The 24,927-nt window shown below is 43.9% G+C and overlaps 1 protein-coding gene across 1 annotated transcript in view; it reads left to right on the top strand.

Annotated features, from left to right (window-relative positions):
* The window catches only part of INTS7 (integrator complex subunit 7), a 122,487-nt gene extending 105,613 nt beyond the window's left edge, over positions 1-16,874 (top strand). The window contains exons 19-20 of the mRNA XM_068232935.1: positions 5,178-5,363; positions 16,487-16,874. Coding sequence (XP_068089036.1) covers positions 5,178-5,363; positions 16,487-16,777 — 477 coding nt within the window. The 3' untranslated portion in view covers positions 16,778-16,874. The remainder of the gene's footprint in view (positions 1-5,177; positions 5,364-16,486) is intronic.
* The last annotated feature ends 8,053 nt before the right edge of the window (positions 16,875-24,927 follow it).

Genomic DNA, 24,927 nt, shown 5'->3' with positions numbered 1-24,927 from the left:
TTCCTATTTTAATTATTATTTTCACCTTTTTCAGTTGAATTACTGAAGTGAACTTTTGCTCGATATTCTAATTTTCCGAGTTTTACCTGTAGTATTTTGCTTCGGGTGAGAGGTGTGGCTAGGTCATGGAAGGAGGGGCTATAGTAATTTTACATTAAAGAGAAGCCGAGGTGTGGTTCTGACAATGCTATCCGCATACAGAGGCTGGGTCTACCTATACAGCCCAGCCTCTGTTGCTATCCAGATCCCCCCTAAGTTCCCCCTGCGCTCTGCCATGCCCCATAAATCACAGCCGCGCTGTGCGGGCTGTGTTTACCTCTGTACTGTCAGTCTCGGCTGCTCCCCCGCCTCCTGTATAGCTCCGGTCCCCGCCCGCATCCCTTCCATCCAATCAGCGGGGAGGAAAGGGACGCGGGCGGGGACCGGAGCTATGCAGGAGGCTGGGGAGCGGCAAGACTGACAGTACAGAGGTAAACACAGTCCGCTGCGACACGCTGCGTGTCGACAGCGCGGCTGTGATTTATGGGGGATAGCAGAGCGCAGAGGGGGCTTAGGGGGGATCCGGATAGCAACAGGCTGAGCAGTATAGGCAGACCCAGCCTCTGTGTGCACCTAGCATTGTCAGAACCCCACCTCGGGTTCTCTTTAAGTTAGAGATATGCGTTCAGATTCATTGTTGGCAAAGGCCGGGCAGTTATCCGTTCCAGCTTCAAACAGACATGCAGTGCTGGACTTCTGGGAAGGCCACAGTGGCCCGGGTCTCAGGCTGCTGCAACCCAAGGAGGCACCTGAACATGAAAAGGCAGGCTGTTGCATATGGAATTGGACGCTGCTCATGGGGAGCAACATATGGCGCTACTTGGCGCTTTGAGTACGCCAGAAGAAAAGCACGATATAAATGTTCTGCGTTTGTTACTGCCCAGTGGTGCTGAACTTGAGGTGCTACAGTACAGCAAGAGGAGGGGAGGGGCTGCTGCTCATGGAACGAGAGCATCAAAAAAGCTGGCCAAAGGGGCCAAAAACATTTAAATATGTCCCTGCACACTTGCACGGCTGCCTCAGTCTTGCCCTTTAGATTGACAGTATTAATCAGGGACTGCTTTCAATACTTCCTCTAGAGAATGATTCATAAATCCAGTTATCCTGTAACCGTAGCAATTAGTAATCGCTGCTTTTCATGTGCCGTCTGTAAAGGCTGTCTGGTCTCTGCTCTAATTAGGCTGGTCTTCAGAGAGAACATGAAAGAGGCTTCCTAGCTGGTCATCTCTTTTCATCAGCTGAAGTCGCAGCATTTGAAGTTGAAACCTCCTGACTTTTAGGATATTTGGCCACCAGCTAGTTCCAGTGCTGTAACAGGCCTGAGGCGCTGTCTGTCAGCTCACATACACGGTGATAAATGCTGAACGCCTCTGCTCTGCACTCTTCTTCCACACACATACGCATTCCATACATGACAGGAACAGCAGAGGTATTCTCAAACACCCAGAGGGAGCGGCCTGCAGCCCTTCAGTGTGTTCTGTGAGGAAAAGGAGTTTCATCCGCCTCTCACAGAACTTGAAGGCCTATTTCTAAAACGGCAATCCTGTAGTGCTGATACTCACGGCAGATCGTAGAGACAAACATAAGCCTGTTTATGGGAGGCTAATGTTTTTGTGTACTGAAAGTGAATCAGCAGTGCTCCTACTCGCACATTGGCTCCTGTCTTCGGGAGCACTCAGCCTCTCGAAGACTTGCGAAGCCTCCTGCAGCGGCAGGGCGCAGTAATCGACTTAACCGTCGAATACTGCTACCGGGGGAGCCAGCGCTGGAACGAGGGGATGAGGAGAGGAACAGGAAGGGTCTATTGGACCCAGAGCCTTCCCTCTCCTTAACAGATACTTATCTGTTTGATTAGCTTTAACATCTAAAGGGCTGCAGGGGAAATTTCTTTTGTGACTGCTTTCGTCTCTGCTGACTGGCGGAGAGAAAGTTGTCCCGCCCTAGATCATATCGGCACCAATAGAGGAAGTAGCAGGAAGAGGAGGCTCTTGCTATTGGCTCTCTGCTTCAGCCTGTCTATGCTATCGCATGCTGATAGCTAGTTTCTGACAGTTCAGAACTGGTCTTAAATACCGAACTTGTTTCTTCGCTTTACCACATGCTCTAATCTTTATGAACTGACATTTACTGACGTGTTGAGGTAATTATTGCACAAGTCTGTAATTTACCTCACTGCTCGGTAATTTCAGCTTGCCATGTGGTAACAGCCTTTGGCCTCAATTCACTAAGCTTTATCAAACACTTTACCGAACGCCACTAGGCCTCAATTCACGGAGCATTATCAAACGTTTATCAAACACTTTATCAAATGTTTGATAATTTACCTCATGGGTAAAATCTTATTTTGAATTCACTAAGGTGTTATATATTTATCGAACGTTTTATCGGTAAAACATTCGATAAATATATAACACCTTAATGAAGTTAAAATGAGATTTTACCCATGAGGTAAATTATCAAACGTTCGGTAAAGTGTTTGATAAAGCTTAGTGAATTGAGGCCAATATGAATTGACATTTTACTAAAGGTTTGGTAAAATCAGCGGTTTTCTGCATAATGTCCCATAGGAGGACGGGGGGAGCCTCAATCGGACCCTACAGCTTCCCCTCCCGAGGCAAGTACCCCCCCAGGGCCCCTTTTTGCAATACAGCGTCTCTTTAATAGTTCATGTATTTTTATTTAGGGACACTTACCGGTTTAGGTTGCACTGAGCAGAGAAAAAACATTCATTAAACTTTGTAAATGTTTAAATATAAACTAAAACCATGAAATATCTTTTTTTTTTTTTTTTTAAAGTCATCTTTAGTAGGAGGATAAATACAATTGTTTATCTCATCGGTTTCTTTTCACCTCAGGTTCATTTTAAAGAGGAGCTGTCAGCCATACTATCTCAGAAACACACACACACACACACACACACACACACACACACACACACACACACACACACACACACACACACACACACACTTGCTCTACCTACATAACATATGTATTGAACTGGCCACGTTTTGATTTTAGCGATTTTTCTACAGTAAAAAAAAAAAGAGAAAATCCTTCTTAGCAGTTCCCATTTTAAGTGTCGCTATTTTGAAGCCAATTCTGATGTCATTTCCTCCCTTAGTCTCCTCTGCCTGATGTGCCCACCCTTCACTATAGAAAGTGCATTGTTTCAGCATGAGAAATATTGGCCAATCAGAGAGGAACAGAGGTGTGGGAGCGGAAACCAGGAGCGGAAGAGGCTTCAGCCAATTAGGCTGCATTAGTTAAGACTGACGGGAAGTAGAGCAGCAAAAAAGGACAACCCAGCATGCCCTGCAACTTCCTTCTTGTATACCAAGTTTTGTGTGTACCAAATGAGAGTCAGGTAAACTGGGGAATGATTATTTATCAACAAGAAAAGTAATAGTGATTTTAACTTTTGGATTGCCTGTTAGCATCCTTATTACTTGTTTACCAGGTAAAAATAAAGAATGGATTCTTGATTTTATGCCCGACAATTACTCTTTAAAAAACCTAGGATTGAGAATATAATTATAAAAATTCAGCTGATTTCTCCTTCCCCTCATCCAGACTTTGTCTCGGTAACACAGCCCCTTGCAGAACATTTTGTTTCCTACCCTCTCTCGCTTTTTGCTCGAGCAGCATCTTTTGAGAGCGACCATCTGCCTGCCTCTCCTTGTGCTCATGTGATGGGGAGTAAAGTGGGTCAGTCGCAGCCCTCGCTAGAACTGGCTTCATATCTGGAGGCTCTCTGCGTTTGGTTCAGGGCAAATACTAAAGCCACAAGCATTGCTGTGCAGATATCCATAAACATACAGAGCAGTAAGAAATACTGTGTACTGATCTACTGATGTGTCATTTTTAAATGTGTGTGTGTGTGTGTGTGTGTGTGTATTCCAAAGATATACAGCTTTTAGATATAAGCATACTTAAAGGGGAACTTCAGCCTAAACAAACATACTGTCATTAGGTTACATTAGTTATGTTAATTAAAATACATCGGTAATATAATCTCTTACCCACCTTGTTTTAAAAGAACAGGCAAAGGTTTGTGATTTCATGGGGGCAGACATCTTTTTGGTTGAAAGGAGGTGACAGGGAGCATGAGACTCAGTTCCAACTGTCCTGTGTCCTGATCACTCCCCCCAGCTGTGCACGCTAGGCAATGAGAACAACATCATCAGAACTCCCATCCAGGGCCGGGCCGAGGCATAGGCTGGAGAGGCTCCAGCCTCAGGGCGCAGTGTAGGAGGGGGCGCAGAATTCATTCAGCTGTCATTCCTAATTGTGTTTGAAGCAGAAAGAAATAAGAAAAGGGGATAGATGGCAGTGACTGCAAGCCAGATAACTAGATATTAAGGTGTTGGGGAGGTTGTGGGCCCTGTGGCGCTTCTTAGTCTAATAGCAATCAGTGTTTGATGGCTCGGGTGACAGGGATGGAGGGGCTCACTTTGGTGTCTCAGCCTTGGGTGCTGGAGGACCTTGTCCCGGCTCTGCTCCCATCATGCTTTGCACAGCATCAGGGGAAAAATGCCTGGGCAGTTTTCTTCTGCGCAGCTAAAAATGAGACTTGGGTAAGAAGAACAAAGTTCTGATGCTGTGAAACTGTTAAAGAAACACCAAGCCTTTTCAGTGCTGCTGAGTAGATTTTTAGTCTGGAGGGTTCACTGAAGCAAGAGGGATATGAAGGCTGCCATATTTATGCCCTATTAAAGGATAACTGAAGTGAGAAGAATATGGAGGCTACCATATTTATTTCCTGTTAAAAAATACCAGTTTCCTGGCAGCCCTCCTGATCTATTTCTCTGCAGTAGTGTCTGAATAACACCGGAAACAAGCATGCAGCTAATTTGTCAGATCTGACAGTAATGTCAGAAACACCTGATCTGCTGCATGCTTGCTCAGGGGCTATGGCTAGTATTGTATTGTTTAAAAGGAAATAAATATGGCAGACTCCATATGCCTCTCGCTTCAGTTATCCTTTAAGCAATACTAGTTGCCTGGCATCCTGCTAATCCCCTGCCTTGTTGACTCTAAAGCATATAAATATAAAATGTATTTTCCTTATAATTCACCGTTGAAAGCTTTGTGTGTACAGTAAAGCTGATCTGACTTTCTTCCTCTCCTTGGTTTAGCTTGCTTTGTCCCCTTCGCCACGCAACCCCTCGGAGCCAATAGCAGTACAGAGTAACCAGCAGATGGCGCTAAAGGTGGAGGGGGTGGTGCAACATGGATCCAAACCTGGGCTGTTCCGCAAGATCCAGTCTGTCTGCCTCAACGTCTCGTCCGCACTGCAGAGTAAACCAGGCCAGGACTTTAAAGTAAGTACTTGTGTGTCTGAACTGTAAGACTTGCAATATAGCATACCTCCCAACTTAGAGCGGGGGACACGCCCTCTGCCACACCTCTAACCACACCCCACATCAGGCATATAACAAATAATTCAGAACAAAAACATGTAGGTTTATCATTCAGACCACACTGGTCCTCTGTATTATCATTAGTTTTTCTTCATTTGAACACTTGAAAATAAGAAATGGATCAATTTAGTTGATGAGAATAAAGTTTAGAGTCCGTTAACCACTTAATGACAAGCTGACTTATAAAAACGTCCTGCTAGAGCCTCTTAATGGCTCCAGGACGTTTTTATAAGTCAGACAGTGCTGTTGCCACTGTGCGCGTGCACATGTGCTTGCGCGCTCCCGCGGGTGCATTCCTGTGCACATGAAAATAGTGGGAAAAAAACCCCAACAAAAACAAAATGCACCTTTATTTCCAAATCATATATTATCACCATACTTTGTACTAGGGACATCATTAAAATCTTGTGATAACCAGGACAAATAGGCAGATAAAATGTGTGGGTTTTATGCACAGTAGCAGTGTTTACATTAAAACCATAGGGGATGAAATTGGAGAAATAGTGTATTTTTCCCCTTTATTTCCCTTTAACATGCGTAGAAAATAAAGTCATTACTGAAAACAAATATCAACCCCAAAACGCCCAATTGGTGGTGAAAAAAACAAGATATAGATCATTTCATTGTGATTAGTAGTGATTAAGCTATTGGCAAATGAAAGGGATGAACACAGAAAGGTGAAAATTTCTCTGGTCCGTTAGAGTAAAACCGCCTTGGGGTGAAGTGGTTAAACACATTTTTCAATAGAAAATTACACATATTAACATAGATCTGTACTGAGAAAGAAAGGATGAAGGGCAGGGTTCCCAAAGAGGAACTGTCCCTTCAAAAAAGGGACGGAACAGTTAAGAGCTATGGATAGTGCTTCACGCTGGGACTGGCTGTCTGGACGTCCCCACAGACCAGAGATAAGATGTTGCCTTACAGAACTCTCTCCAACTACCATCTCTTCCAATGTATGATGAGCTCGCCAAGCTGGGCACTCTGTCCAGTAATGGGAGATAGGTAAGAGGAAGGACTTCAGTTACCAGAATCCTTTGCAGTGGTCACATGCCTCATTCACTGGTATTTGGAGTGATAGAAAGAGAAACGGAGAGGTAATGAGGCTTAAAGAGAATCTGTATTGTTAAAATCGCACAAAAGTAAACATACCAGTGCGTTAGGGGACATCTCCTATTACCCTCTGTCACAATTTCACCGCTCCCCGCCGCATTAAAAGTAGTCAAAAACGGTTTTAAAAAGTTTGTTTATAAACAAACAAAATGGCCACCAAAACAGGAAGTAGGTTAATGTACAGCATGTCCACACATAGAAAATACATCCATACACAAGCAGGCTGTATACAGCCTTACTTCTGAATCTCAAGAGATCACTTGTGTGTGTTTACCTTCTGTCCCCAGCTTCTCTCATGCACTGAACATTACAGGCTTCCTGCACACAGCTCTGCCTATGTCGTCGTTAATTCCTCAGTATGTGACAGACCAGCTCCTTTCACAGCCTCCAGAGGAGGATTTCATCCAGCTCTCTTCTATCACTGATAAGATAGCAGAGAAGCTGCTGGCTTATGTAAATAAAACACACACTGGAGTGTGCATAGAGGAATAGTTCAACACTGAAGAACTTGGCAGCCTTCCAGACACAGGCCGACAAGTCTGACAGGGGAAAGATAAATTGATTTATTACAGAGATGGTTATAGTAGAAAGAGCTGCAGCAAGCCAGATCACATTAGAATAGGTTTAGGAACTTGTAGGATGGTAGAAAAAACGTTGTAATTTTTGTTACAGAGTCACTGAACTGTCGCGAAAATCTTAAAATGTAAAACACATACAAATAAGAAGTACATTTCTTCCTGAGTAAAATGAGCCATAAATTACTTTTCTCCTATGTTGCTGTCACTTACAGTAGGTAGTAGAAATCTGACAGAAGCGACAGGCTTTGGACTAGTCCATCTTTTCATGGGGGGATTCTCAGGGATTTATTTATTTTTAAAAGCACTTAGTGAATGGCAGTTGCTCCGTCCAACTGCCAAAATGGTGTGCAGTGAGCAGGGAGGCTGGCCAGCATCTTTGTGTAAAGATTTTTCAGGGAATGTCTTTGCAAAGAATAAAGGCCATGCTGAGAATCCCCTATGGAGAGATGGACTAGACCAAAATCTGTCGGTAATGTCCGATTTCTTCTACCTACTGTAAGTGACAGCAACATAGGAGAAAAGTAATTTATGGCTCATTTTATTCTGGAAGAAATGTACTTCTTATTTGTATGTGTTTTACATTTTAAGATTTTTGCGACAGTTCCTCTTTAAAGAGAACCTAAAGTGAGAGAAATATGGATGCTGCCATATCTATTTCCTTTTAAACAAGTTGATTGGTTGTCCTGCTGCTGATCCTCTGTCTCTAATGCTAGGTACACTTCATACAATTTTCTGGCAGATTCTCCTGCCAGATCGATTATTTCCAACATATCCGATCCAAATTTCGATTGATCTTTCAATTTTATGATCGATTTTCATAGAAGTGAACGGAAATTGATCGAAAAAACAATGGAAAATCGAAAAATCGATTGAAATTCAGATCAGACATGTTGGAAATTGATCTGGCAGGTAAATCTGCCAGAAAATTGTATAGTGTGTACCTAGCACAATACTTTCAGCCATAGACCATGAAGAAGCATGCAGCAGATCAGATGTTTCTGACTGAAGTCTGGCTGGATTAGCTGCATGCTTGTTTCAGGTGTGTGATTCAGACACTACTGACCAGAAAGATCAGCAGGACTGCCAGGCAACTGGTATGGTTTAAAAGTAAATAAACATGGTTGCCTCCATATACCTATCACTCCAAGGTCACTTCATGAGTAGCCCGTAACAAAATAGCTTGTGTATTAGAGGCAGAGGTTCATCCGGACTGCCGGGCAACTGTCATTGTTTAAAAAAGGACATAAATATGGCAGCCTCCGTACTTCTCTCACTTCAAGTGTCCTTTAAATGTGACCTTAAAAGGACTATTCAGTGAAATTTGATGGATCCTCTTGTAATTGAAAGTTATAATTACTTGCCGGATCTTTTTCCTTCAACTCACTCGTGTAGGCCATGCCCCCTTGCAGAAGAACTCACTCGTGTAGCCCTGCCCCCTTGCAGAAGAACTCACTCGTGTAGCCCTGCCCCCTTGCAGAAGAACTCACTCGTGTAGCCCTGCCCCCTTGCAGAAGAACTCACTCGTGTAGCCCTGCCCCCTTGCAGAAGAACTCACTCGTGTAGCCCTGCCCCCTTGCAGAAGACCTCAGTGCCACATAAGCACCACAACCTTTTTCTTCTAGGGGGCAGGGCTGCACACCGGAAGCCAGCAGATAGGGCTCCAGGTAATGATTTAAAGGGAAAAGACCTGGGAAGTAATTATAACTTTTTCTCAGAAGAAGATCCATTGAATGTGTAATTTCCTCTGAATAGGCTCTTTAACCCATTAGCAGCTTCAATAGAGTTATCGTGTTTGAGATCAGTGCGCCTATTTTGATCTCAGTCGACAGAACTCGTTGTGCTGTAAATTCTTGGAATGCTTTGATCTCTCTCTGCAAGCAGAAAATATAGAAACTGAAAGTCCCTGTTGTCTCACACTGCCCTCTGGTGACAAGTGGCCATAAATACACATTACAGCAGTAGTAATTATTAGCAGGGAAATGTAACAAAGAAGAAATAAAAAAAAAAAGTGCTAAAATAAATTGGCCTGGGGCACTTGCAAGCCTCTAAATAAATTGGTTGGTAAAGGGTTAAGCTGCAGAGGTAAATGGTTTTTCAGTGGACTCTGCTGCGTACGTCTCCTGCTTTGCATCACCACGCTGCTCGGACTGAAAAGGGGCGGGACTGCACTGTACGAAAACTGCGGCCTGCAGAAATGATTCTGTGCTGCAAGGGAGTGGCTGTTGGAGGTGCTCCTGACCAAGTATGCTAAACATGGTTTAGGTGAAAAGCCGTAAAGGGAAACTTCTCCATGGAGTGTCTGCACAAGAAAAATACAGGGGTTGGACAAAAAACTGGAAACACGTTGAAAAATCACCAAAATATATTTTAATATGGTGTAGGTCCACCTTTTGCGGCAATTACAGCCTCAATTCTCCGAGGTATTGATTCATACAAATTGTGAATTGTTTCCAAAGGAATTTTAGCCGTTCTTCAGTTAAAACACCCTCCAGTTCTTTTAGAGATGATGGCGGCGGAAATCGACTTCTTACTGACTCTCTAATAACGACCATAAATGCTTAATAATGTTGAGGTCTGGGGATTGTGGTGGCCAGATGAGATGCTCAACCTCATTAGAATGTTCCTCGTGCCATTCTTTAACAATTTTAGCTGTATGGATTGGGGCATTATCATCTTATAAGATGGCATTCCCCTCCGGAAACAGTTCTTGAACCATAGGATGAACTTGGTCGCCCAAAATTCCTAAATAGTCTCGGCTGTTAATTCTTCCATGAAGGGAAATCATTGGGCCGGCGGATTTCCAAGAAATAGCACCCCAGATCATCCCAGAACCCCCACCATGTTTTACGGTTGGGAGAAGGCAATCTGGATGAAATGCTTCTTTCGGCTGTCTCCAAACGTACACTCGACCGGAGGTCGGAAATAAGGTAAACGATGATTCGTTAGAGAAAATCACATTTTTCCACTACTTGAGGGACCAATTCTGATGGTTTCTACACCACTCTAAACACTTTGAAACATTTGTCTTTGAGAGCAGAGGTTTTCTAATTGCAGTTCTTCCATGGAATCCAGATTTGTGCAGCTCCCGACCAACAGTTTTTGTGGAAACTGGGTTGTGTAGGCGTTCATTCAGCTCTGCAGTGATTTTAGTAGCCGTGGTCTTGCGACTTTTTCTAACAATTCGATTTAGAGTCCAGCAGTCTCTCTCAGACAACTTCGACTCTCGGCCACAACTGTGCTTTGCTGAGGACGTTTTTCCTTCTCTTTCAAAGGCAGTCATTACTTTTGAGACAGTACCTCTTGAAATGCCAAGCATTCGGGCAGTTTCTGCTACAGTAGCGCCTGCCATACGAGCACCAACAACTTGGCCTCTTTGAAAGTCTGAGAGATCTGCCATTTTTATAAATTATAACCGGCTTTGGTTTAAATATCTGTAAAAAAAACAATTATTTTAATTAAACATTTCAAATAACAAAAATAATAAAATAAATATAACCTATGTCAAGTTTTGATTGCCTAAAACATGTTCAAAAATTATGATGCCAAAACGTTAGGTGTTTCCATTATATTGTCCATCCCCTGTATATGTCTGATGTGGGAGACACATGTGAGGTGTTTATATATATATACAGTGGGATCACACAAATTGTCTGGATCCCCTCTTCATGTCTCCATGCAGCTCCCATTGAGCAGCGTCACATCTTACATACATATTGTCTGGATCCTCAGTGCAGCTCCTATAGAGCAGCGTCTTGCCTTGCAGTCTGGAAGACAGCTGCGCTCAGCACATGGCATAGAAGGATGACACAGCAGCAGTAATGCCAGTCATTTATTTCTGGCTGTTAAGTGGACATCTGGGCATCAGCTGATTTTCCGCTAAATGGTCCGGTGAGTCTGTGCAGATGGCAGAGAGAGAGGCGCTCTTTATCTGCTGTGTGGACGAGTCACAGAGCAAGCCCCTGCCAGGCCCACATGGGTGGAAGGTCAGCAAGCTGTCTCATGCCTGGGGAAGAAAGGAAGATAGAAAAAGGAACGTATACAATGATAAAATGTCAGCTTAGAAGTTACTTGCAGTGAAACTGCATGTCAAAATAAAAAGTAGTTGCATCTGCACTCTGATGGGTATGAATCCCCGCCCCCTCCCCCCCCCCCCCCCAACATTAGCAAAATGGTTTGTCTTCTTAAAACAGAAGGTATTTGCGTTAATTAAGGTTGCAGTGAACATATGATCCCACGATGCACCACTGCTGAATATGCAAATGATCTTTGTTATCTTTGGAAGCTAGCCACACCTCCAGAACCGCTGGAATGCAATGATGTGTCGGCTTGTTAATTGTACAGAGCTACAATCATCCAACATGCATACAGATTGTTTCGTACTGGTTGATCCTCATCGGAGCATATTAGATTTTTTTTTATTTTTATTTATATAAGTATTTATGTAGCGTGGACATATTACGCAGCGCTGGACAGAGTATATTGTCTTGTCATGTAACTGTCCCTCAGAGGGGCTCACAATCTAGTCCCTACCATAGTCCTATATCTATATATGTATCGTGTAGTGTATGTATTGTAGTCTAGGGCCAATTTAGGGGGAAGCCAATTCACTTATCTGTATGTTTTTGGGGTGTCGGAGGAAACCAGACTGCCCGGAGGAAACCCACACAGACACGTGGAGAACATACAAACTCATTGCAAATGTTAACCTGGCTGGGATTCGAACCGGGGACCCAGCGCTGCAAGGGCGAGAGTGCTAACCACTACGCCACCGTGCTGCCACTACAGCCCTCCTTGTGCAGAGTGTGTGTTGGAGACTTGTGCAGAGTTTTTATTTGGGGTTTAATGTAACTGGTTAATCTGTGAGAAGAACGGTGGGCAGATGTGTCAGTGATGTAGGGAAGCATCCATACCCTCTAATGTGTGAACAGCGCTGTATCAGCCAGAATAGTTCCCCCTTCACGGTGCGTCTCCAGCCTGATTTCACATTCATACAGTCAGAAGGTCACAGCTCAGTGGTCTCTTTGGACAGCTTAGAGCGCAGCCCCATCGTACAGTGTAATCCACAGCAGGCATCACGCTGATAGCACCATCGCCCTCCGGTGCCCGGGGAGAGGCATGTCTGGAAGCTGCATTAACCAGTTGTGGCTCGTGCAGTCATCAAACTCCTCCCACATTCAGTCTCATTTAATTACATTTTTTTATCAGCTGTTTTTTGTCTTAAGCGGGCCATACACTTTCTGAAAATAATTGATTCCTACCACACACTGCAGGGAATCTAGCAGGGAATCTATTGAAAATCAATCAAACTGCAGAGTTGCTCTGTCCGATGCAGTGCAAAGCTATAGCCCATCCGTCTTCCAATGCTCAGGCTCCGCCCCCAAGTGTTGTACATTTTCCATCCTGTCCACTTGACACTTTCAATCGACATTTTAGGGAATCGATTCCCAGGAGATGAAACAAATCTGCAAGAAATCGAATGAGAAAATTGATGATTGTATGGCCAGGGACAGGGAGACGTTTAGCAGAAGACTGCAGAGGAAAGATATAAAATAAATCACAACATAAACTTTAGGCTCTTTTTGTTAAGCCTGGTCCAATTTTGATTGGCCAATCTTACCACTCCCATGTAGTATGAGATCTTACCTACACAACCTGTTCAAGGTTTTTAAAGAGGAACTCCAGTAAAAATAATGTAATAAAAAAAAGTGTTTAATTTTTACAATAATTATGTATATATGATTTAGTCAGTGTTTGCCCATTGTAACATCTTTTAAATCCCTGATTTATATTCTGACATTTATTACTGTTGGCAGGTGATGTAGCTGCTGCTTGCAGTTTTGGCAGTTGGAAACCGCTGTAAACAGCTATTTCCCACAATGCAACAAGGTTCACAGACAGGAAACTGCCAAGAGTACCTCGGTACTCAGAGCTTCTTGTGGGAGGGGTTTCACCACAATATCAGCCATACAGCGCCCCCTGATGGTCTGTTTGTGAAAAGGAATAGATTTCTCATGTAAAAGGGGGTATCAGCTACTGATTGGGATAAAGTTCAATTCTTGGTCGAAGTTCCTCTTTAAAGTCTGTTGGGCCTCACACTGCAGCAAGACCCCCTGTATCCGGCACCAGCGGGTTTGCTTGATGCCAGATATGTGTGCTTGGCAGTTGCTTGAGCAACCGACCTAATATCACACTGTAGTGACATATAGTAGAATGCAGTGTATGTTTCAGTATACCCACTATTATGGTAATCATTCTGGTTTCAGCATCAGAAGCCCTTCCTATAAGGCCTGGTGTACACCAAAAACCGCTAGCAGATCCGCAAAACGCTAGCAGATTTTGAAACGCTTTTTCTTATTTTTCTGTAGCGTTTCAGCTAGCATTTTGCGGTTTTGTGAAGCGTTTTTGGTGTAGTAGATTTCATGTATTGTTACAGTAAAGCTGTTACTGAACAGCTACTGTAACAAAAAACGCCTGAAGTGCCGTTTTTCAGAGCGGTTTGCGTTTTTCCTATACTTAACATTGAGGCAGAAACGCATCCGCAATCCAAAATCTGCAGCAGCCCGGGAGTATGTGTTTCTGCAAAACGCCTCCCGCTCTGGTGTGCACCAGCCCATTGAAATACATTACCCTAGCGGATCCGCACCCGCAAGCGGATCGCAAACCGCAGCCGAACCGCTCTGGTGTGCACTAGGCCTATCTGTATATTGCTGATAGATTTGCACAGTTGTGACTTGCTGCGATGACTTCCTTGTTTAACCATTTCAGCCCGCGGGTATTTTTCACCTTTTGGACGAGAGGAATTTTCACCTGTCAGCGCTTCTCCCATTCATTCCCCAATAACTTTAACACTACTTATCACAGCGAAATGATCTATACCTTGTTTTTTCCGCCACCAATTAGGCTTTCTTTGGGTGGTAAATGATGCTAAGAATTATTTTATTCTAAATGCATTATAATGGAAATAAGAAAAAAATGAAAAAAATTCATTATTTTTCAGTTTTCAGCCATTACAGTTTTAAAATAATTCATGCTACCATAATTAAAATCCACACATTTTATTTGGCCATTTGTCCCGGTTATTGCAACGTTGAAATTATATCCCTAGTGTAATGTATGGTGACAATATTTTATTTGGAAATAAAGGTGCATTTTTTCAGTTTTACATCCATCACTCATTTTTAGCCCATTATTTATTAATTATATGCCCTCTTGACATAGATATTTTTTTTATTCCCCAAGGTCAGTAGTTTTAGTATTTGGCCACAAGATGTCCCTGCTGAGCAAAAATCCCATTAGCATATGCTAAATGGGATACAATGTATCACTACATTGTAACCAGGGAAGTGACGTAGGCTTCCATCGGAAGTGACGTAGGCTTCCATCGGAAGCCGCCAATCACATTGCCGGCACGGAGATAATGAATGGGAATTGCATTGTTCCCATTCATAAAATTAACGATCGGGCGGCGGAAACCGTTGGAAATCACGGCGGGAGATAGCGCGGCAGCTCCATTTACAGAATAAACAAAAACCGTGTTTATTCTGTGCGGACATGCTCGGATTGGCTCCCCTGCAGCCAATCCCCCCTGCTAGCAGCAGCATCGCGATCGTGGGCATCTGCCCGCACGTTCGCCTGCAAACCCCCCAAACTGCAGGGACGTGACTAGTGCGTCCCTGCAGCTCTAGCTGCTGCAGCTGCGGACGCGAAGCTCACGTCCGCGCGGCTGAAATGGTTAAAGAGAAACTCCGACCAAGAATTGAACTTCATCCCAATCACTAGCCGATACTCCCTTTCCCATGAGAAATCTTTTTTCCTTTTCTCAAACTGATCGTCGGGGGGTGTCTATATGGCTAATATTGTGGTGAAATCCCTCCCACAATGTGATGTCAGGACCATGGTGCTGACATCACACTGTGGGAGCCTTATTGCATTGTGGGAAATAACAGCTGTTTCCATCTGCCAAAAAAGCACCATCTCCTTCCACAGACATCCCCTGCCAGCAGTAAAATGTCACCATGTGATAAATGTCAGAATGTAAATCAGGGAGAGGAAAGATTTTACAATGGGCAAACACTGACTAAATCATTTATACATAATTATTGTAAAAACTAAGACCTTTTGTTCATTGTTGTTTTCACTGGAGTTCCTCTTTTTTTTTTTTTTTTTTAAACACGTTTATTAGCAAATTGAGGGATTACAAGGATAAACATTTGCAGATACCAAAACAGTATATATCAAAGGAAATATTGAACATTCGTCAATCAGGTAAATAGAGCGGAGTGACAGCTATTGTAATCGCATAGTAACAGTATTCAAAAGTTTAACCAGCATTGAAATATAGTGCAGTATCTGCAGGAGTAGCTTAAAGTGAGTTCCTCTTTAACACATGATCATGACAAGCAAATCAGAACCTTACAAATCTATCAGCTGATCAAACTGATCACATGCTTATCCACGAGTTCTCCTAAGCATGGTCATCTCTATTTAAATAGAATATGTATTACAAAAAATACCTCTTCACCCTCTTGCAGCCCCTAAACAGCGGCAATATAAATATTTACATTCCTGGCTCCAGCGCAGGTGATAGATTTGTGAAGGCTGTTCACTAGCCTGTACACAAACTAGTTCTAGCGTGTGTACGTCACCTGATCAAACTGATCACGTGACTCTCCAGAAATTCTGCTAAGCGTGAGCAACAAAATGAAGTTCTGCAATACCCTAGAGCAAAGGTCCCCAATCTTTTTCGGTCAAGGCCCGGGTCAACATACGTCAGACTGCCGGGGGGCCGGAACATACATAAAATTATGTTGAAAAACATTACATTGAATCTAGGTATTAATTCCTCCTAGTCATGCCCGGGGGATAACTCCCAGCAGCAGCCATTCAGTCATGCGGCTCCCGAAGAATGTCTTTGTGCACCAGACATTGAAGCATACCCAGGTGACAACCTGCCGTCCAATTGGACAGCAGTGTCACCTGATGCAGAACTGGATTTAAAGCCAACGAATGACTGCTCGCTGGCTTCATGTGGGTGGGTGGTGCCAGCACTGCTATTCTATATATGGGCCACTGATATTTAAGGGTGCAGTGGGCCACATCTGCGGCGCATTTGGCATACGGGCCTTAGTTTGAGGACCACTGCCCTAGAGGATTGATATAACCTACAGCAAAGTACAAACATTCCTAGTACTGCAAATACAGCAGACCTAGTACTGCAAATCCTGAGCAGGACAGAATTGGTGATTAGTGACTGTCTCCAGTGCTCTGGGCATGGTTTGGAGGTAGCACAGTAGGAAGCCTTTTGATGAAACTTTTTGCTGTCTTCTTCTCCAGGTACCGGCGGAGGGGGTGAGGAGTGAGATGGAACAGCAGGTGGAACCTCACAACGATTATTTCAGCACTCAGTTCCTGCTGAACCTGACCGTTCTGGGGACTCACCAGATCACCGTAGAATCCTCCGTGGTGGACTCCGACGGCGTTCTCTGGAAAACCGGCCCCAGGACCGCCATCTTTGTGAAGTCGCTGGAGGACCCGTACACTCAGCAAGTGCGGCTACAGCAGCAGCAGCAACAGCAGGTCCAGCAGCCCGCCCAGCAGCAGCGCAACGCCTTCTCACGATTTTAGCATCCGCCTCGCATTATTTTCCATTACATACAGCTGTGACTGGTTTTGTTTTTTTTGTTTTTTTTAATATAAAAAGTCTGTAGTTGTATTTTCTAAATCGTGTCCTCATGTTCTTCCAATAATGGGGATTGCCGAGCTGTACTGAGGTTATCATCATCTGGACATGGTTGTAGAACATTAAAAACACATGCCAGATTTGCTGGATCATTTAAAGAGACACAGAAGCGAAAAAATATGATATAATGAATGGGTTGTGTAGTACGGATAATTACTAGAACATTAGTAGCAAAGAAAATATTCTCATTTTTATTTTCAGTTATATCGATTTTTTTTTTAATAACAATGCATTATTCTATAACATTTGCAGTTTACACTCTACTCGGCATTGTAAATGATTTTACAGAGCAGGCTAGTGAACTTTTGAACTGTTCTCTGCAGGATAAAAAAAAAATACAGTGACTGACAGTTCAGATAATAAGCTTCAAAGACCGAGCTCGCAGCAACTTTGAAAGTCGTGGAGCTCAATGGCTCTTTAGATGTCAACTGCAGTTTCTAAAGGTGCCCATACACTCGTCAGATTGGCAGCAGATAGATAAGAAATGCATCTGATGATCTATCTGATGCGTTTTTAGAACATTTTTTACCAGGATAGAATTCCAATAGTTTTCAGTTTGAAATCTATTGAAATTCGATCTTCTGGCATTTTTTTGCCATCAGATTTCCATTAAGGCCAATGCAAACTGATAAGCAATCTCATCAGATCGACCTAAATTTTCCACCCTGCAAGTTCGATGGAAATCCATCGAAATCCATCGAAATCGGCCATCGATCGGTCGATTGGCCAACCGATTTGCAATCGATCGATCGGGATCGGTCGGCCAGAAAATCGGCTGAGTGTATGGGCCCCTTAACTCTTCCTGTACTGGAAACAATATTAGACTTATGTCTCTGCTCCTAATGCTTTATTTCTTAGCTGTACTACACATACAAATTATATCATCATTTTTTTTTTCGCTTCAGTGTCTCATTAAAGAGGAACTGTTGCGAAAATCTTAAAATTTAAAACACATACAAATAAAAGTTTGTTTCTTCCAGTGTAAAATGAGCCATACATTATTTCTCTCCTATGTTACTGGCATGTACAGTAGGTAGTAGAAATCTGACATTACCAACAGATTTTGGACTAGTCCATCTCTTGATAGGGGATTCTCAGCACGGCCTTTATTTTTTATAAAGACATTCCCTGCAAAAGATTTATACAAAGATGCTGGCCAGCCTCCCTGCTCACCATACACTTTTTAGGCACTTGAACGGAGCAACTGCCATTCACTAAGTGCATTTTGAAAATAAAGAAATCCCTGTGAACCCCCCATGAGTAGATGGGCTAGTCCAAAACTTATCAGTTCTGTCAGATTTCTACTACCTACTGTAAGTGACAGCAACATAGGAGAAAAGTAAATTATGGCTCATACTACTCTGGAAGAAACATACTTCTTAATTGTATGTGTTTACATGTATTTTAAAATGTAAGATTTTCGCAACAGAGCCTTTAATGACACTTGTAAGGAAAAAAAAAAAAAACAGCCCCTGGGGGGTACTTTCCTCAGGAGGGGGGAAGCCTCAGGATCCTAATGAGGCTTCCCCCATCCTCTGGAAACAAGGTAAGAGTAAAATTGTCCTACCTGTGTTGATTGATACTCAGATCGGTATATTAATCAATGATTATTTATTTTTTGAATCAAGCACTTGGACAACGCGTTTCGCGACATCAGTCGCTTCCTCAGGTCAAATAAGCGTGCTTTAAAAGAACAGACAAGGATGGCGCTCAGAAACATATAAATATCACATTAGTACATAATGCATATTTCATAAGTACATTGCAAGAATGATAAGACCTCACATAAAAAATACCGCATAAAATCCAAGAACAACATATGTACAACATATAAACGGTCCAGATATAATACAATATATCAAAAATAAATAATATATGACTCCCAGTATAACTATAAAAATACAATAAAAGCAACAAATCTTAGATCTATATACATGCAGGTGAGAGATATGATAGTATTTTAACCACCAATATAATAATTAGGGTCACAATATGAAATACAACCATTTGTATAGACTGATCTCAGCTGGACCCAGGTCTAATGAAGATGAAAATAAAGGATGGTATATAGAGGGGGCAGTAATGTGGACTGACACCCCAATCTCCCTTCCTATGGAGTAAGTCTGTGTATGGGGTGGGGAGACCCTGTAAGGTAATGAACGGGGAGGCTAGTTAGGGCGGCCAGAAACGTGAGAAGGACAGTAGGGGAGAGATATGTGCATCTCTCAGTCCGGTAAAGCAGCACGGGGGTTAATTAATCCCATAGAGAGAGTGAAGGGGGAAGCGGCTTACCTCTTAAGCTATAATGTATTGCTGGGCGCCATATTGGGCGCATGATCCGAGCGTCTATATATCTGTATCCGTAGTACCTAAAGTGGGGTCATGTGATGTGCGCCAGATTGCAGACCCTTCACTCTCGCTATGGGATTAATTAACCCCCGTGCTGCTTTACCGGACTGAGAGATGCACATATCTCTCCCCTACTGTCCTTCTCACGTTTCTGGCCGCCCTAACTAGCCTCCCCGTTCATTACCTTACAGGGTCTCCCCACCCCATACACAGACTTACTCCATAGGAAGGGAGATTGGGGTGTCAGTCCACATTACTGCCCCCTCTATATACCATCCTTTATTTTCATCTTCATTAGACCTGGGTCCAGCTGAGATCAGTCTATACAAATGGTTGTATTTCATATTGTGACCCTAATTATTATATTGGTGGTTAAAATACTATCATATCTCTCACCTGCATGTATATAGATCTAAGATTTGTTGCTTTTATTGTATTTTTATAGTTATACTGGGAGTCATATATTATTTATTTTTGATATATTGTATTATATATGGACCTTTTATATGTTGTACATATGTTGTTCTTGGATTTTATGTGGTATTTTTTATGTGATGTCTTATCATTCTTGCAATGTACTTATGAAATATGCATTATGTACTAATGTGATATTTATATGTTTCTGAGCGCCATCCTTGTCTGTTCTTTTGAAGCACGCTTATTTGACCTGAGGAAGCGACTGATGTCGCGAAACGCGTTGTCCAAGTGCTTGATTCAAAAAATAGATAAAGAATCATTGATTAATATACCGATCTGAGTATCAATCAACACAGGTAGGACAATTTTACTCTTACCCTGTGAATTTTTAAATACCTAAGTGCTACTATGCTATACTAGAGGGCGCCTCCTTCCTTTACCTTTTGCCTGAATTTCTATACCCTACTGGCTAGGGAGGGTATCCCTATCTTGGTATAGGGTACCCCTTTTTTCTCAGGAGCAGCGACCTAAAGGCAGAGTGGAGATGGTACTTCTCCACATATGCTGATGGTGGTTGCCTTCAAAAGCAACCCACTTTTGTGAGTATATCACCTTCTATCATATAGTCCCACTGTTGAGACGTTATCACACGATATCGGGCTCCCGGTATCCCTGTGTTTTTTCTATCTTATCCAGTCCGACTCTGGAAACCAGCACTGGCGCCCTGAAAACTCCCCTGACAAGCACTGAGCAGACCTGGCAATATTTACCTAACACAATCCGGTGCAGTAGCAGTTTCCCAGAGCTCTGGCGGAAATAGCCGAGTCCGGTCTCATCTGCTTTACTGTGCAGGTGCCGCAGAGTCGCCTGTGCAGTAAAGCGGACCTGATCGGGCTCGGCTATTTTTGCTAAAACCTGAGCGAAGAGCCGCTACTGCGTCTGCGCTGGATCGCAGTAGGTAAATATTTACCTCTCCAATATTCCGGGGCTTCTAGTGCTGGGGCGGGGGAGGACGGGAGAACACTCGTTAGGATCCAGAAGCTATCCTCTCGAGGTAAGTATCCCCCAAAGGGGGGGGGGGGGGGGTTGTTACAGATTTCTCAGCCAAACCCAATTTTGAATGATTAAAGGGAACCAAAACTGAGAAGAATATGGATGTTTCCTTTTAAACAATACCAGTTGCCTGGCAGTCCTGCTGATGCCTTTGGCTGCAGTAGTGGCAGGATCACAAACACTGGTCCACATGACAGCCCAGGGGCCCCAGGTCTCTCTCACTCGCTGAGGCCCCCAAACCACCATGTGACACCTAGAGGGAAGTGTGGGCAAGCCCTGGACCTCTCACCTCCAAGGAACTCACCCCACCACCTCTAAACTGAATGCCAACTGCAACAAACACGATTGCTAACTTCCAGTCAGAGTAATATCCTGCCTCTATCTGGCCAGCAGACACCAGTCAGCCAATCAGGTGCACTGTCATACACCCTTTGCCTGCTGTACCAAATCTAGCAGGAATTACATAAATTAGCATTCAGATGGGAGGCTTCGGTTGGACGCAATCGTGAATTGCGTCGTTTACAGGGACGCCCCGTGTAGGCACATCTCCCACACGGTCCCCTCCCTAACCACTCACCTGTCAACCGCATCCTAGAAGCTGCAAAAAATAAATTTAAAATCAGAAACACTGGTCCACATGACAGCCCAGGGGCCCCAGGCAGTAGTGGCAGGATCACAGACCTGAAACAAGCATGCAGCTTATCCAGTCTGACTTCAGTCAGAGCACCTGATCTGCATGCTTGTTCAGGGGCTGTGGCTGAAAGTATTTGAGATACAGGATCAGCAGGAGAGTCGGGCAACTGGTATTATTTTAAAAGGAAAAATCCATATCCTTCTCAGTTTAGGTTCCCTTTAACCACTTGTGGACCGCAGTGTTAAACCCCCCTAGTGACCAGGCCATTTTTTGAACAAATAGGCCACTGCAGCTTTAAGGCCTCGCTGCAGGGCCGTCCACCTCAGTACACAAGTGACCCCACCCCTTTTCTCCCCACCAACAGAGATCTCTGTTGGTGGGGTCTGATCGCCCCCCCCCCCCCCCCCCAGATGCTTGTTTATTTTTTTACAAATATTTACATCTTTATTTTCATAATAAATTTTACTATTTTTTGGGGGGGTATTTCATAGTCCCCCCGCCAGCCAATCAGCGTGATCAGCAGTCATACGCTTCAGCCTATGACAGCGGATCACTTTTGCAGCTACATAGGGGACAGCTGTGTCACATGACTTTGATCACAGCACTGTACAGGTTAATTACCGGAGATGGCTGTTTCGCCATCTAACAGTCTCCTATCGGCGATCACCGATTGGAGACTGATGGCGGAGCTGAGCGCGCATCGCACAATCCCCTGCAAACTCCGCCCCAAGGACCTTACGTCAATCGGCATTAGGCGGTCCCGGGGCTGCTGCCACGTCCACACCAATTGGCGTGGAGCTGTCGTAAAGTGGTGAAAAGACCACTATTGCGAAAAAATTTAAATTCATGAAAACACAAAGATTGCATTTCTCCCAGAGCAAAATGTGCTACAGTATAAATTACTTTTCTTCTATGTTTCTGTCACTTACAGTAAGCAGTTGAAATCTTTGACAGCACTAACGAGTTTTGGACTAGCTAGCACATTTCCTCATGGGGGATTCTCAGGGTTTTCTTTATTTTCAAAAGCACTTAGTGAACGGCAGTTGCTCATTCCAACTGCCAGAATAGTGTGCACACAGGTGTATGGGGGGGAGGGGTAGGGGGATACCTTCATCTTTGTATAGATCCTTTTCATGGATTGCTTTTGTAAAGAATAAATTAAATGCTGAGAATCCCCCATGAAGAGATGGACTAGTTAAAAAACATGTCAGCTACATCAAATTTGACAGCAACATGGTAGAAAAGTAATTTATAGCACATTTTACTTTGGGAGAAACCTACTTCTTATTTGTATGTGATTACATGTATTTTAATTTTTACAATTTTTCATGATAGTGGTCCTTTTCACACTTTATATATACCGTTACAGTGCAAGTGTTGTGCAATTGCACCGCAGCGGCCCTGAAAGGTCGCCCTGTGCCTTACTGCTGCAGCCATCCGGTGATACATATTTTTATTGTTAACATATAGAAGCAAAGTGGTGAACAGAACATTTCTATCATGGGCCAAATATGCCTGGAAAACTCCACTGCCGCTCTCATTCACTACCCCTCTGGATGTAGCTGGTGGGCGGGTCAAACAGGTGTTGATCATGTGACACCAAAAGCAGGAAGGACAATAGATGCCAGACTACACCGCCTAGCGCCCCTGCATTATAGTAGAAGCCATGTGTCTACTTGAGGAGGTGGGCCTTTTAGTTCACCACACAGGAAGTAGGTGGCACTCTGGTGAGCTTCCTGTTAGCAAATTGAGGTCTCACAACAGACACTGGATGTCTGAAGTCTGTATGCACAGCTACAGGTAAAGTGAGCAGAAAAGTTCAGTTCGAGAGGTGACTGTTCTAAGTTGTGCTTAATCAGAATGATTGCTTTCAGAATCCACAGTGTTTACATTTTGAGTTTAGTCGTGCTTTAACCACTTGAGGACCCACCCTTTACCCCCCCTTAAGGACCAGCGTTATTTTTTGTGATCTGTGCTGGGTGGGGGCTCTGCAGCCCCCAGCACAGATCAGCTGGCACACAGAGCGATCAGATCGCCCCCCTTTTTTCTCCCCTATGGGGATGATGTGCAGGGGGGGTCTGATCGCTCCTCCTGTCTGGCATGTTGCGGGGGGGGGGGGGGCACCTCAAAGCTCCCCTGCATGGCGAAATTCCCCCCTCCCTCTCCTACCTGCTCATCCCCGGTGATCGGGGCTGCACAGGACGCTATCCGTCCTGTGCAGCCAGTGACAGGCTGTCCCCTGTCACATGGTGGCGATCCCCGGCCGCTAATTGGCCGGGGATCCGCCGATCTGCCTTACGGCGCTGCTGCGCAGCAGCGCCGTACAATGTAAACAAAGCGGATTATTTCCGCTTGTGTTTACATTTAGCCTGTGAGCCGCGATCGGCGGCCCGCAGGCTATTCACGGAGCCCCCGCCGTGAATTGACAGGAAGCAGCCGCTCGCACGAGCGGCTGCTTCCTGATTAATCAGCCTGCAGCTGGCGACGCAATACTGCGTCGCTGGTCCTGCAGCTGCCACTTTGCCGACGCGCGGTATGAGTGCGCGGTCGGCAAGTGGTTAAAGGATATTTCCAGTATAAGAAAAATGACTAGGCTAAAATCCGGCCGTGTATTATTGCTAGAAATGGTTGTTGATAATATCAGTATCTTAAGGGACGGTTCACACAGTCGTGTAATGTTGGTAAGCCGCTAGGAGCTACATGAGGGTTAGAAGACGGCGCTGGAAGCTTGGTAAGTATTGTATGCCCTGCAAAACCCCTCCCCCCCCCCAGCACATTCCCCGTTATTCCCTCAGGCATGCCAGTTAAAGCGGATCCGAGATGAAAAACTAGCTATAACAAGTAACTGGTCTATACGTCTTATCTAAAGTTTAGATAGTTTACACAGCAAATCTAGCTGCAAACAGCTTCAATAGTTTGTGATTATTTATTCCTGTGATACAATGAGGGCAGCCATGTTCTGTTTGCTACAGGCTGAGGGCTGGAGATGCTATCAGCTTGCCTGTGTTTAAATTCAGTCCCCTCTCCTCCTCCCCTCTGCCTCTGAAATCTCTGGCTAGTAACCTCCTCCTGCCCAGACTGAGCTCCAAAAAGCCCTTGCTACAGTGCCAAGGCACTCTAAAAAGCTGTGGGCAAGGCTTGTTTATTTTATAGGGAATTAGAGTATTAAAACAAAACAAAAAAAAGTATTTGGCTTGAGGAATGCCCTATAAACTCTATGAAAGGAACACAATTATGCAATGAGTAATGGTTTATCTCCAATCCACTTTAAACAGACTCTGTAACAAAATGTTCAGCCTTATTTCTTTTATCCTATAAGTTCCTATACCTGTTCTAATGTAGTCTGGATTACTGCAGCCTTTTCTAGTTGCACTGTCTCTGTAATAGATCTAATTTTCTTTTCTTGTCAACCATTGTTGACAAGAGGAATGCACTTTCTCTGCTGTGATAGGGAGAAGTTATGCATGTCCTCTGCACGCCCCTGCAGGCTCTGTGTGTGTGCTTTGTTTATCCTTCAAAGACTGGTCTTTGCTCTGTTTCAGCTTGTCATGCTGAGAAACTCCCTGACAGGAGTGCAGATAA

This window comes from Hyperolius riggenbachi, chromosome 4, assembly GCF_040937935.1.
Source record: "Hyperolius riggenbachi isolate aHypRig1 chromosome 4, aHypRig1.pri, whole genome shotgun sequence".
Lineage (NCBI taxonomy): Eukaryota > Metazoa > Chordata > Amphibia > Anura > Hyperoliidae > Hyperolius > Hyperolius riggenbachi.
This window is presented reverse-complemented; position numbering and strand designations above follow the sequence as displayed.